The 15216-nt window shown below is 36.1% G+C and overlaps 1 protein-coding gene across 7 annotated transcripts in view; it reads right to left on the bottom strand.

The window, feature by feature from the left end:
* EYA4 (EYA transcriptional coactivator and phosphatase 4) overlaps nucleotides 1-15216 on the bottom strand; it is a 233626-nt gene that overhangs the window by 29699 nt on the left and 188711 nt on the right. For 5 of the 7 annotated variants that reach the window (XM_059700379.1, XM_059700384.1, XM_059700380.1 and 2 more), the window contains exons 9-12: nucleotides 14104-14183; nucleotides 10653-10836; nucleotides 3815-3951; nucleotides 1532-1615 (exon numbers count right to left, since the gene is read on the bottom strand). In XM_059700379.1, coding sequence (XP_059556362.1) covers nucleotides 1532-1615; nucleotides 3815-3951; nucleotides 10653-10836; nucleotides 14104-14183 — 485 coding nt within the window. The remainder of the gene's footprint in view (nucleotides 1-1531; nucleotides 1616-3814; nucleotides 3952-10652; nucleotides 10837-14103; nucleotides 14184-15216) is intronic. The other 2 variants (XM_059700382.1, XM_059700381.1) reach the window with 1 other exon arrangement.

Here is a 15216-nt window from a genome sequence, read left to right as displayed (position 1 = left end):
CTCCTTGTTCTAAATGGTCATTAAACAAAATTGTTACCTTTCATATCAGTTTAGCAGCATTCATTAGCTACACTAAACATCAAATGCCCTGCAGATTCACCAAGGTTGCATTTTAGGAGGAAGAACATGAGTGCAATTCATCATTACTAATCTATAAGACAAAGTTAAACAAACTTGCTAAAAACTGCACATTGAGCTGACATGAGACCCTATTAAATAATGTGACACTACAAAGAAATAGGAAGACAATTCTGTATGTGTGAACCAAAGTCAGATACAACTTTGAAACTGGTAACTGAAGGAGGGCCACCATGCTTTGAATTGACTCTTGTTAAATTATGAATCCTATAGAGTCAAAGACACAAATAGTAATGACATAAACAATTGTGTTTCCAGCTGAAAAGCCTGTTGCAGTTTCATCAATCTTTGAAAAAGCACTCACACAGGTGTGTAACAACACAGTTATAAGAAGCTAGCCCACTATGACAATGACAGCACCTAGCCAGCGTGGCTCACTGGTTGAGCGACAAAAGATTACTTCCTATTCCAAATAGCATTTTATAGCAACATTTGGGGCAACAAATCAAGCAATTTTTTAGTTCCCTTATTAAAGGCCTAGAGGGCCGGTGCACAAATTCATGCACAGGTGGGGTCCCTCTGCCTGGCTGGTGATCAGGGCCAATCAGGGTCTGTCTCGCCCAGTCCCTATCGGGGAGATTGGGGCTGGACAGCTGGGGAGGTTGGGGGAGGGATCACGGGAGGTTGGCTCGCCACAGGAGGTTGACTGTGGGAGTGCAGTGACCATCAGGGGGCAGCTCTTGCATTGAGCGTCTGCCCCTGGTGGTCAGTGAGCATCGTAGTGACTGGTCGACTGGTTGTTTGGTCCTTCGATCTTAATGGTGTGTGTGTGTGTGGGTGTGTGCGTGTGTGTGTGTATATATATATATATATATATATATATATATATATATAGTAATTATATATGCTTAAAGTCTATTTTGATTTACAAATTTTTATAAAATAATTATAGCAAAGTAATAAGCTTGATTTCAATGTAGAAAACTCAATAATGAAGAAGAAAAAAGAATGCAATTTTTTATTAGTTTTGTGAACTTTCCCAATTCACATAAAGAAATGATGGGCTAGTAGAAAGAAATAATTAAGAGCAGATTTGATCGACTGCAATGAAACCACTTAAATGTATTTTTTTCTAATTATCCTTTTAATTCTCATCCAAAAATATGTTTTTTGATAGATTTTTTAGAGAGGAAGGGAGAGAGGAAGAGTGAGGGGGAGAGAGAGAGAGAGACATATATGTGAAATAGAAACATTGGTTGCCTTCAGCTCATGTTCCAATTGGGGATCAGGTATGTGCCCAGATCAGGAATTGAACTGCAACCTTTCGTGCACAGAAAATGCTCTATCAATAGAGCCACCCAGATGGCTAAATATGTTTTTAAATGGGTCTTGATTTTTCAGCAAAATAAAATTCTAGCAAGGTTTCTTGGGGTAAAATGTCTTGATTACTTACCTTGCCGTACTTCTGGGCATAAGAACCTGTGAGCAGTGAATGAAAAACAATGATGGTTTCATCCAAGTCCCAGACAAACACACGCTGAAGAAAAAGATAAATATCAAAGAATTATTACATTATAAGGAAGCAAAAATCTCTTTACAAGTAAAAAGCATCTCATTTTGTTGTTGGATATACTCTTGATACCATTTTAGAGAAACCTATGCTACGCCATTAATTCCCCGCCCCCCCCCCCCCCCGCCCCAAATTTTCCAGATCTAACCCCTGTAAAACCTGAGAAGAAAGAATTATACAAACAATAAGCTTAAAAATCAGATATCCTAATTTGAAGAAATTCACCCAAATATTTATTTGCAGTTAATACCCCCAAAGACACATTTGGACTTTATGACAGAAGTGAACTTGAAACTATCTTAAAGTTTTATGACATAGATTTGTGATATTTTGCAATACATTCAAAGAATTAAAAATTTAAAAATATTTAAAAGACTCAGTAATAATCCCTAAATAGATATTACCAAGTGTGAGCTCTTGAGTCAGCTTAGATCATCAGGTGGTTTGTTTGGTCTGCACAGTGAAATATTTCAAATTATTGATCAACTTTTTAAGATTAGGAAATTTCAAACAAACTTCAGGGTTCTCACTGTAGCAGAGAAACTGGAAGCTGTAGCAATGCTGGCTGAGGTGCCCCAGGGAGGTGCGGGCCCCTTTCGATTGGGCCAATGCTCTCTGCCAGGGGTCCTCAAACTATGGCCCGAGGGCCACATGCAAATACAAATATTGTATTTGTTCCCGTTTTCGTTTTTTTACTTCAAAATAAGATATGTGCAGTGTGCATAGGAATTTTTTCATAGTTTTTTTTAAACTATAGTCCGGCCCTCCAATGGTCTGAGGGATAGTGAACTGGCCCCCTGTTTAAAAAGTTTGAGGACCCTTGCCTCTGGTCTCACAGTAGGCTGGCTTCCTAGCCCAGTTCACCCTTGTCACCTGCTGAGTCCCTGAATGCATTTGAATCTGCAACTGTTGTTCAGGTAAAGGAAATCATCTCTCATGAAAATGGTGTAATGACTATTACTTAACTTGACCAAATCTGGAGATTTAATGTTTTTTCTTAATTGAAGTGAAGAAGGAATTTTAGGGGGAACATAGGCAGGATTAGGGATTTTTTGGAATTGGGGTCCATGGAAAAGCACGGGGCTGCCTACTGGGAGAAGGTGCATTTCCATAACACAAGGAAGCCAGGTGCAGTTACATTTCCATAAGACAAGGGAGCAGCAACAGTTGCATTTACATAAGACAAGGGAACTGGAAGTAGCCAAGAAAGGTCTATATTTACAAAATAAAGAGAAGGAAGCCCTTCATTCAGATGGAAAAGAAGAAAGCCCAGAGGAATGGAAGGACCATGAGGAAGGAGGGCCTTAGGAATCACTATAGTAACCAATTCAAAGGGTGGGACCCTTTCCCCCTTCCCTACGTGGGAGTTTATTCTGTGGGACTCTTCCCTCACCCCACGTGGGAGTCTGTATCTATTCTTCAATAAAGTTCCACCTTTGCTATACCATTTTCTGTCCTTGGATTCATTCTTTGATTCTGGCGGGCAAAGAATCTGGGTTCCAGTCCAAAAATTCGGTATCAGAAGTAGGCAGTTGTTTAAGGAGTAACAGATTAAGGTTAAGAATAGTGTCTCCTGATGTTTTATAATAAAAGTCAACCTGTTTTGTATGGATATATCTCAAAGGAGCTTTCAACCAGAAAAAATAAGGCTCATGAAAATTTTTACAGATCTAAAAATTTTAACCTGTATCAGATGACTGGAATTTTTTTTTTCTATTTTCAGAAGATAACTTTTCATTTTCATACAGATTAATTTTACTTTTACAATTAATTGACCCATATAAGTATCTTTCATTACATTAGTACCACCAAATGAAGTGTTTCTCAGAAAATTACCCCAGGAACAGTTATTTTTAAAATTTGTTTGTACCAACGTGGACCAAAAGATGCAATTATCTCAGACCTAAAATTTGTAACTCATTATCACTTTTAAGTTGTTTTTTTTTTTTTTTAATTTGGCCATTACAATGGATGAAATCTCAAATTTTCAGCTGTGAAATGCCCACTACAAAGTAGATCCACTCCCTTCATCATGATATATGTATATATATATATATCATATCATATATATTTAAAGTTTGAAGTGTTATGAAACTGTAAGTATAGAATATGTATTCAATAAAAATAAAACATCATATTGCACTCTGTGAGGATGAGTCAGCATACCTCCAAGTCACTGTCGGGAGGTGGGGAGGGGTTATTTTTCCGGCCTCTTCCTCGGGACTTTGACCCAGAACTCCTACATGTTCTCTCATCAAGATCTTTAATGGGTGTGGAGGGGCTCTGCACGGTATCAAACTCTCCTAAAAATACATAAGTTACATCAAAAATAGCACTTCATTTTTAGATTAGGCATGAGTCTTCATTATTAATCATCTTAAACTCTTATTGAACAGAAATCTTAGGACGAGAGAGGGAGAGAGATTGATTGATTTATACTCCCAAATACCCAAAATTCTAAAGGGACAAAAAAATCTGTCTGTAGGTCAGACAAATCCCTCCCAAGTTTCAGCCTCTGTGATCTATTAGACCTGAACACCTTTTATACTCCATATGCCTTCAACTTCCAATTTCTACCCCCACCTATATATTTATCTAAATTTAAATCTGTTCTCACCTCCTTACACCAGAGTTCAGAGGATGAAATGTCTTGTGGATCAATTCCATGCAAACTTGACTCCTCTACCCCACCTCTTAAGGAATCTCGCTCCATTAGTCAAACCCTCTCTCATCTTCCGTCCAACCTTTTCCTCTTCTGGGGTCATAGGCAAGTTTAAAAATCCTTCCCTTTGACCTTACATTTCCATCTAGAAGCTATCTGCTTGCTATCTTATTTTTTAAAATGACACTTCTTAAAAGAATAGTGCATACCAGTGCTGTCTGACAGAAATATAATGCGAATAACAAATGTAACCACATATATAATTTAAAATTTTCTGGAAGCCTCATTAAAAAACATAAAAAGAAACATGTAAAATTAACTTTATTTATGTATGTTAATTGACCTAATTTATGCAAAATGTCCATTTCAACATGTAACTCATATAAAATTATCAATGACATGCTTTACATAATCTCTTTTTTTTGGTATTAAAGTCCTGTGTGTAGTTTACACTTACAGCGGACCTCAATCTGTACTGGCGACAGGGCATGTGCTCAATAGCCGCATGTGGCCAGCAGCTACAGTGCTGGACAGCACATCTCTCTCCACTTCCTGACAGCCGATTTGTCATCAATTAGCTTCAGTTCACCAAAACTGTAAAACTACTCTGATGCAAAGTCCCAATAATTACCTCATTGACAAATGCAATAGAGAGACTCAGATCTTATATTCTTGGATCTCCATGCTGGGTTTGATCCTCTTACACAGCACCCCTCAGACAGCTGACACCATGCACTCTCCTAAGTCTAGAATATCTCTCACCTTCTCTTCCTAAGAGACCCGGACTCCTTTTTTTTTCTCTCATTCCTTGTATGTTGGTATTTACAAGTTCCATGCTTTGATCACTGTCCTCATGCCACATCATCTGGGTGATCAATGATGTTAATCACCCTCTGTGTGATGACTGTTAAAAAAATCTATACCCGCAACCAGGCTACATCCTAAGTTTCAGACTTTGTATCTGATTGATTTCTTCATGTCCCACAGACACCTTAAAATCTGGCATGTCTAAAGCTAATGGTGGAGCATCTTATGAGGTAGGAAGTACTGAGCAGTGGCAAATGTGTGTGTATATGGGGGGTTGAGGTGTGTTAAGATAAACAAATGGAGGCAACAGTGAGCTGCAGCAAAACCTCACAAGTAACAAGAGTCAGATTTAAAATGCTACGACTGCAAGCATTTTACACAATCTCTCTGACTCTCAGGTTGTGTGTGTGTGTGTGTGTGTGTGTGATATTAAAGCATAATACTTTTTTGAATTATTGAGACAGAGCTGGTTTACATTTAATTGGATTTAATTAATAAGCACAAAGTAAAAACTTCTAGGAGAGTCTGATGGCAAACTATATTAAATTTAGGTTATGCAATTTTAAACATAAAGATGCTATGGCTAGCATGCTTTACCATGAAATTAAAATAATTTTGAGGACAGCTGAACAGTTTTTAATATAAATAATCAAATCTGAACAAACTACATAACACGTAGGTATTATTTTTTCTGAGATGTTCTAAATAATAGTAAATTCTGCATAGCTAGCTTGTAGTCATTTGTAACAGTTATAACATCTTTGGGAAACATTGTGCATGTCAGGACAGCATCGAAAAGTATGTCTGTGCTCTAAATATCATTTGCTCTTAAAACATTGCTAGCACAGTTCATTGTGTGGACCTCTGCTATCAACTGTGTGAGAGTAGACAGCATAATAAAAAGTTTTAGTAATGAGGTTAAATATAGCCCTATCTTACAGTAAATAATGTTTTAGTTTATTTGCATAGGCATTAATTAGGCTTTAGGTATTTAAACACACACCAACTTCCAAAATATATCACAACATTTTTTTTCTATGTTTAGTTGTTGTTTTTTAACAGCTACTATGTCCTGCAAGTCAAATGTTCTCTTTCAAATAAATTGTAGGTTATAATTAACCCTAATTTATTAAATAAGCTTATAATAATATTTTTGGGATGACATTCCATACAACCTGTCTTTCTCTTCATTCTAGATCATTTTTCAGGTGTTAAATATCACAAGGCAGCTTTGTTCTTGCAACAGTACGAGGGCTAAAAGGACAAAAACTTGCAAAATCCCCAAGTCACTGTGATGTTATGGGTGGTTGATGGTTGACTGCATCCATAAAGAAGGAGTTTGGCAGAAACAACTCAGCTATTCCAATAAAGTGGGAGCCAACAGCATGGGAATGAAAAGAGCAGGAGGGGCAGGGAAAGGAGTATTTATAAGAAGTGTTTGGGTTTAAATAAAAATGGGACTTGATACCACTGATTCCTTCCTAGTTACTGCAAGATCTCAAAAGGGCTCTAAAAATTTGGACACAATATGGACAGAAGTGTTCTGATAGCTTGTTTAAAGAACTAAGAGGAGCAGCTCCATATTTATTCAACCTTACGTATGTTTTTTCATGTACTGTCTTTCCTTTTAAAATGTTTATTAAAATATGTTTGACTTTATTCACTGCTCATTATGTCTGTGATTGATTCACATTTGTAGCTTGGGGCAGTCATCTGTTCTTTCCTTAATGTGGCTAGAACTTCAATATATATGTACTAGTATATATGCTTTATTTATCATTCTGTTGATATACATTTGGATTATTCATAATTTTAGGCAACTATGAATAAAGCTGCTATAAACTTTCTTGTTCTTGTCTTTGTGGACTTAGCTCCCATTTCTCTAAGGTATATATACCTAGCAGTGGGACTGCTGGGTCAGAGGAAAGGCATATGTCCATATTTAACAAGCTCTGATCACCTTTTTCCAAAGTGGTTGTATTAATTCACTCTCTTACTAGCAATGAGAATTCTAGTTGCTTGACATTCTTGCCAATACTTGATATTGCTAGTCTTTGTTACATTAGTCATTGTGGGGGTATGGTGGTATCTTATTGTAGATTTAATTAGCATTTTCTTGATGAGAAATGATGTGAAACACTTTTTTGTATGCTAATTTCCCATTTGGTATCTTCTTTTTTTGATATAACTGTTTACATCTTTTGCCCATTTTTAAAATTAGGTTCTCTTTTCCTTATTGTTTTGTCAGCACTCTTTATTGTGAAACATACTTTATCTATATCTGCATCTATGTCTATAGCTATATGATATAAACCTCACTTTGACTCCGTGAATCTGGTCTTTCATTATCCTCTTTTAATCTTGGGAAAACTGGAGACATGTGGGACTTAACTTACCAAGATGAAATAGTTTGTGTGAGGAATTGTGATATGATTCCAGAACTGCTGCCTTAACCACTAGGCTTATACTTCCTCCTCCAAACCACAATGGACATTCTTGATTACAAACCTATATCTGTTTTTACTAATCAAGAATTATACAGACTTTATATAATTTGTGAAAGTGAAAGCCAAGAAATTCATCAAAAGAACTAAACTGATGAACAAAAACAGATCCAGAGACAGAGAAGCATTGATCAGACTGTCAAACCTCAGAGGGAAGGTAGGGGAGGGTGGGGTTAAGGAGGAGAGATCAACCAAAGGATTTGTATGCATGCATATAAGCCTAACCAATGGACACAGACACCAGGGGGGTGAGGGCATGAGTAGGGGTGTGGGAGGGGGGCCATGGGGGGATAAGGACACATATGCAATACCTTAATCAATAAAGAAATTTTGAAAAAAGAAGTTTACAGTAAAAGAGCAGGTCCTGAAGAGGCCACAGCAATATCTGGACTCCTATAGCAACCATCCAGGTGGAACTATTCTGACCTCTATAGCTTTTGAAGATGCTATCCTTTTTTCTGATAAAGGGTAAAACCAGGAACTTGAGCTCAGCTGGTCATTAAACATTTATTGACACCTTTTTTTTTTTTAAGGAGAAAGCTGTCAATTCCAGGGCCTCTGCCAAATAATTTCACTCAGGTAATTGCACTGGGGTACATTAATGCTGCAGGTATGGGAAATGCAGATTGGTGGAGGAGTAAAATGTGGTCAGGTCTTTCTACCTAAATCCTCTGGTTAGCTTCCACGAATTGAATTAGCACTTTGTTTCCTTCCTGTCCTTAAGTGAAATGCCATGAAGCTATGGAAAGTCTACTGAGTTCTGCCTAAGAAACTGGCTTCTTTTCAAAGAGCGAAGTGATCTTACTATATCCCTTACTTTTCTGAAGCACTTGTAAAATTTAATCAGCTAAATGTATTGTAATGCCCTGCCAAGGGCTCAGAGTAAAGGATAATATTGTTACAAATGACTAATTATATATAATATTAAAGATGATTAAAATATTTTAAAAAGGAGCTATAAAAATATCTCAAATTGTCATGTACTAATCAGTCATCACTTTCTGAATGCAAATCAAAATTATAATATACCTAAGATAATCTTTATGTTAAAAGCAAAGAGAGGTCTTTCTAAAGATAATGAACTAAAATATCTGTTCTTAATCAGCATTAGTAATGTTTCTTTTAAATACACTGTCAAACTACCTAATAAGGTAAAGTAATAACTGAATGCTATTTGCAATTTCCAAATAACATCAGTCATTACCAACTACCTTAGGCATTTTCTTGGGCCAACACCATACATGATTGAATAATTATCCTTTAATCAGTACAGTAATGAATAACTGTACCTTCCATGCTTTAGATTTTTAAATCCAACTTTATTTCATTAGGGTTTATCGCTAAATCAAAACAACCAGCTGTCTCTTATAGAACATGAAGTATGTTTCTCTTTTAAAAATGAGAGAAGTCAACAGAAAATGATTTATGAAAAATTGTGGGTTTAATTGCTAGGTCTCTGATTTAATTCCAAAATGAAGAGTTGGTTAATAGGAAATAATTTTCATACCGTTAAACTAACTAGCTCAAAGTTCATCAATAATAATAAAGAAAAATCTCATAGTTACGAACTAGTTTACTTTTAGTGTGCATGCAAGATCTGAAAGACAAAATCAAACTTAAAGATCTTGACTAAAGTTCTGAGATCACAGAGTACCTTAAAAATCCAGACTTGTGTATTGTTATGGTTTTGGTTGAGATAATAATATAGTTACAAGTAGAAATAATTTCTTCTTTAAATTAAACAGAACATCTGATAAGATCTGAATATTATCTATCAAATCTAAAAACTTTACATAACCCAAGGCCACAGAATTTCCCCCAAGTCTTCTTCTAGAAGTTTTATAGTTTTAGTTTTGACACGTATTTATTGTATATGGTATGAATTAAGAGTCAAGATTCTGGCGGATTTTATTGTTTGTTATTTTTGTGTGTGTTTTAAAATTTTGCTTATGCATGTCCAAGGAGAATGGTGTGGGGAGGAGTGAGAGATTGAGCAAAAATGAAAAAAAAAAGATAATTCATGGACAACAGTGTCATGATTGCAGAAGCAGGGGATAGGTGGTGGTGGAAGAGTGCATAGAGGGGATTAATTGTGATGGAAAAAATAAAATAAAAAATTAAAAAGCCTCAAACAAACAAACAAAAAAATACCTATTCATTCTCCAATTGCCTTTGCACTTTTGTCAAAACCCATTTTCCAGTGTACGTAAGTCAGTCTATATCTGGACTCTCTGTTCTATTCCATTGCTCCAAGTATGTGTCCTTTTGCCAATTCTTGATGACTATTCTTTATAATAAGTCTTGAAATCAGGCAATGTGAGCCCTCAAACTTTGCAAAATTATTTTGGCTATTCTAGTTTCTTTGTCTTTCCTTGTAATTTTAGAGTCACCTTGATCATTTCTCCAAAAAGTCCTACTGGAATTTTTATTGGGATTATGATGAATTTCTATTAAATTTGCTTTTGACTTTAAATGTTTGAGCTGGGTTAAATATGTGTCAGAAAATATAATTCCAATAAGAAAACAGATAAGCTTCAGACAACAAAAAATACAGCGGATTTTAAATATGTGCTGACTAGGCAAAGATATTAGACTACTTAGCAATGATCCTAAAAACCTTAGGAAGGTAGGGAACATTCACTGATAGGAGGCACTGATGCCTCACGAAGGTGAAGGAACTATGCAGTCTCTCAAGCATAAAGGAAATATGGTCAGTTATATCCAAAGAAGATAATACTACAACTTTTCTATGTTGTCAAGACCGTCACAAAATAGTCTGGCAAAAGGCCCACTGACCTTTTTATATCCACTTGTATTCACATACACACTGCCATTTAAGATTAAAATATAAATCTCCTAACTGCTCCACATCTAAAAGAAGTGTTTTCCAAATGCCAGAATGTCATCTTACGCAGTGGTACTAGCACAGATTAAACATCAGCATGATCATCTGGGAGCTTTCAGCCTTATTTCTGAAATGTCCATTTTCTCCACATTATTAGACACAGCAAAGCATATGAAAGTATTTCACCTGGATGAAGATCTGTACCTGGTTGGCTAGTCAGTCCTGGGAGAGATTCCTGCAACTGATAGGTTGAGGTTGACGACGATGTGCCATCAGCTGTGTTATTTGATGTCATATATGCTCCATACGTTGATGCGGAGTAATACTGTGCATACTGGTTTTGGCCAAAGGCTGTGTAGGATGGATAATCCTGAAACAGTAATTGAGATGTGTGTTTTTGAAATAGAAATTACTCTCTGGCTGGTTTGAAAAGGAAGCAATCGCTATGGTAAACTGTAAGATTAGTATTTGGCTCCATTTGTTTTAGAGTCCACAGCTTTGAATTGATTCCAATGGGCAGAGACAATTTTGTGGGCACCTTCTGTATACACATTGTCATGAATTACTTTGCTGGTTTTGCAAACCAGATCCAATACACACATTTTAATCTGACTAAAGGGTACATATGCTTCATTTTGGCCCCAAAATTACTTATCCAAGGATATATATCAACATGTCTTATGCAACTGAAGAGGCAAGAAGGAGATGGAGTCAGTTTATATTCAAAGCATCCGTTCTCATATATTGAACATCACCTGCAAGGGGGAGGTGTGGCTGCTCCTCCCAGCTTCCATGCACACCTCAGTCTGCATTATTGTGATTTTTATTCCCCTTCTTGGCTACCCTGTATAATTTTGATTTCTTGTCAGGAGATAAACAGTAAGTAAAAGAAGATGAATAAAATATTTTCTTTCTCTCACAGGACACATGTCACCTGAGGCCTTGACTTGAAGATTTTAGTGAGGTTTTCAAACATTTATTTGCCTCATTTGTTACAGGGGAAAAAAAGGAAAACATTGGACCAAATCCTCTGACCTGCTTTCTATTTAAACATTTTAAGAACCTTAAAGTAATCTTAATAATCCTTCAAAATTCTTTTACATATTAAGATCATGAACAAGGATTTGTTGTGATAACTGATATTTAATATATCTAGTGTGTTTTAGCTCAAATTGTTATTAATGATGACAAAACCTTGGTCAGGATTAAGGTTCCCTAATAGATGGCCCTAAGGGCAAGAAGATCCATGTTTGATGTGATTCCCAAAAAAGATAATTCCCTGTATAAGTACATATGTGTATAAACAAATATTATCAGAAAGGATTAAGTAGTATGGCAGAAAACTAAAATTCTATCCATCTGTTAATTTCTAGATTTGATGTTCCCCATTACCACCTGTGAGCCCATAAACATAAAAAACTTGCAATATTTGGACAAAGTGCCTAGCAACACATATTTTACAGAGTAAAGCAGTGAAAATATTTACATAGTGACTACTTTGTGTCAGGTACTGTTCTGAAGCCTTAAATGGACTTAGTCATTTAGCCCTCACAACCCCTATGCCAGGGGTGGGCAAACTTTTTGACTCCAGGGCCACAATGGGTTCTTAAACTGGACCGGAGGGCCGGAACAAAAGCATGGATGGAGTGTTTGTGTGAACTAATATAAATTCAAAGTAAACATCATTACATAAAAGGGTACGGTCTTTTTTTTCCATAGTTTTATTCATTTCAAACGGGCCGGATCCGGCCCGCGGGCCATAGTTTGCCCACGGCTGCCTATGCAATATTATCATTATTCACATTTTACTGTGAAGGGGACGGAGGCAGGGAGTGCTTAAGGATTTGTCTGAGGTCAGACAGCTAGCAAGTCTCAGAGCTGCAATTGGAAGCCAGAGAGCCTGACCTGCACCTGTGCCTTAAAGGAAGATGAATTTACTTATTGGAAAGGTCCAGACTACTAGCTTCCGGGGAAGACAATGTCTTTTTGTACTCAAACATATCTCCAAGATCTCTGTTTCTCTTTATTTCCTCTACTGCCACCCTGGTCCAAGCCACCTTTACTTGCTGTTGGAACCAATGGACAGGTTTTCTAATTTGTCTCCTCTTTTCTATTTTTGGCTTTCTCCAAAGTCCCTGAAGCCAGAGTAATCTTTTCAAAACATAAATTACGTGATGCTATTCTGTTCAAAATCCTTTAATAGCTTCCCATTGGGATTGGAATACAATCTAAATGTCTTCCTATACAGCACAAGGCCCTACTTGCGCAGGCCCCTGTCCATCTGTGCAGATGTGTTTACCCACCGGACCCTCAGGTACAAACTAAACTCCAGACTGACACAGCAAGTTTATCAGCCCTGGGCGAGCTAGTACATCTGCTTTCTATGCCTGAAACACCCCTGCCCTCATTCTTCACCCAGCCCTTAGAAGACTTGGCCTAAATGTCAGTTCCACAGACAGGCCTTCCACAAAATCTCCCCTACTCCACTTAGATTTCTAATAATTTTTTTAATAGGACCCTGTTCTCTCCCCTCATGCTAATTGTATATTTACCTGTCTGTTTACTGGTTTATTGTCAACTTCTCTCAGTAGGCTGTAAGCTCCATGAGATAGGATCAGGTCCAATCCAACCCATCCCCACCTTCCTTTCCCTAGAATACCTCCCATTCTTAATACAGAATAAGTACTCAATAAGTATTTGCTTAAATATTAAATTGGTACTCAGTCCATGGTCCAAAATACAGGCTACATTTTATATTGGAGCCACTGTATTTAAATATTCAGGTAGCATTGGATCTGTTTTATGATATAAATCTTTCCTCTCCTTTATGAATCTTTAATCCTCTTAAGTAGAACAGACTATTTCTTTCCCTTATGTTATCACGCTACCTAGTAAACTAAAAAGTAAAAATAAAAGTCAAAAGTTGCCCTAGCTGATCTGGCTCAGTTGATAAGAGTATCGGCCTGTGGACTGAAGGGTCCCAGGTTCAATTCCCCATTAGGGCATGTGCTCAGGTTGCGGGATCAATCCCAAGTAGGGGGCATGCAGGAGGCAGCTGATCAATGATTTACTCTCATCATTGATGTTCCCTTCTCTCTCACCCTCTTCCTTACTCTCTGAAATTAATAAAAATATGTTAAAAATAAATAAGTAAAACATAAAAGCCAAAAGTAGTCCAAAGGGAACTTTGTTTAGTAACAAATGTCATTTTGGACTAAAAATGACAGCACAATCCAATTACTGATTACAGTTCAATCAATTAATATTAATAAACTGTTTTATCAAAAAAATAAAGTTATATTTAGTATAATTTTGTTTAGTCTTAAACTAAATTATGTTTAGTTTATGATGATAGCAAAGTTTGCAATACATTTTTTAGTTCCATGCCAAATAATTAAAACAATCACAGCTTAAAGTGTAAAGGGCAAACCTTTAGTGAACAGGAAATCTAAAATATATAGAATTACCCATATCCCCAAAATTCTGGATAGCTAATTTTTATTTCTTCAAAATGTTATCTTAATTTTAAATTTAAAAAACTTATTCTGGGAGAATTTGCACTTATGTGGCAACCTGAAACTATTCTTCCCAAATCTGAAATAGACATAAAGAAGCAAGAATACAAAAACTACTATACCTGTTGTGATCCGCTGAAATTTGTTGAATTGGAAACTGAATTATTTGCATAAATAGTAGATGATGGTGCAAATCCAGAACCTACAAGTAAATAAAAAATGAATTCCTTAAGTATTTACTGTAAAATAAAAAATATTTCACTTTCAGATTCAATGATTTTATATATATATATATTTATATATATATATTTAATTTTGTTATTAAGACAGTGAAATTTGAAGTTGAGAGGTTTATAAGGAAAATGTGCTTGACTCTATACCTCTTGTGATAACAGGTATCATCTACAACAGTCTTAACAAGGACTGCAGCTAACCTTCAAGGGTTAAGTATCTAGAAGTACAGAATATTGAAAGAATAAAATATATTACATGCTGAGACTACTTCCAGATGAGTGGAACTCCATTCTACTGAATTTTCAAATGGTCATATAAACTTGCATTTGCATACAAAAATCACCCAAGTTAACTATCTGGATAGTGTTAGTTTAAGAGATTAACAGTAGAACCCACTTAGACTTAATTGATGCTTGCCACCCCTGTATTTTCATTCTTGCGTTCTTTCCTTAGAACAAAAAGAGCTAGGAACTAGGGCTCAGACTCAATAGGACTTTCACTGTAATAATCTAAGGTTTGAGGGTCTTCTAAAATTTACTATTAGGTCAGAAATTTATTCAATGATTTTTAAAATTAAGGCAAACAGGTGAACTATCAATTTGCAGATTTATTTTTTAAATATGTTCTTTTGGAATGTACTTGCTAAGATGCAAAGGGAAAGACTACTGAGGTAGCTTATTATTTTACCAATGGGTTTGAATAATATGTAATTAACACAAATTGTCCTGACCTGGAATGCCCAATATGAACGTACTTGGGGAAATAAATGAAAATGTCTCTATGGTCTCTGCCACATATTCACTGAGGCTGTAGCATGTGAACAAAGGTATTTCTCCCTACATTCTAGGTAAAGAGAGACCTGCCATTTCAGCTAAAAAAGTCTAAGTAATCATTTCATTTTAGTCAGCTGACTCAAATGTCTATTCTAGTTGTTTCAAATATGTTAATATAACCCCAAATTTTTTACTTTAATAATATAGACAAAATGACAGCTAGGAATA

The sequence above is a fragment of the Myotis daubentonii genome, chromosome 6 (genome assembly GCF_963259705.1).
Source record: "Myotis daubentonii chromosome 6, mMyoDau2.1, whole genome shotgun sequence".
Classification (NCBI taxonomy): domain Eukaryota; kingdom Metazoa; phylum Chordata; class Mammalia; order Chiroptera; family Vespertilionidae; genus Myotis; species Myotis daubentonii.
Note: the sequence above shows the minus strand (reverse complement) of the source record. Positions and strands in the feature narration are given on the sequence as shown.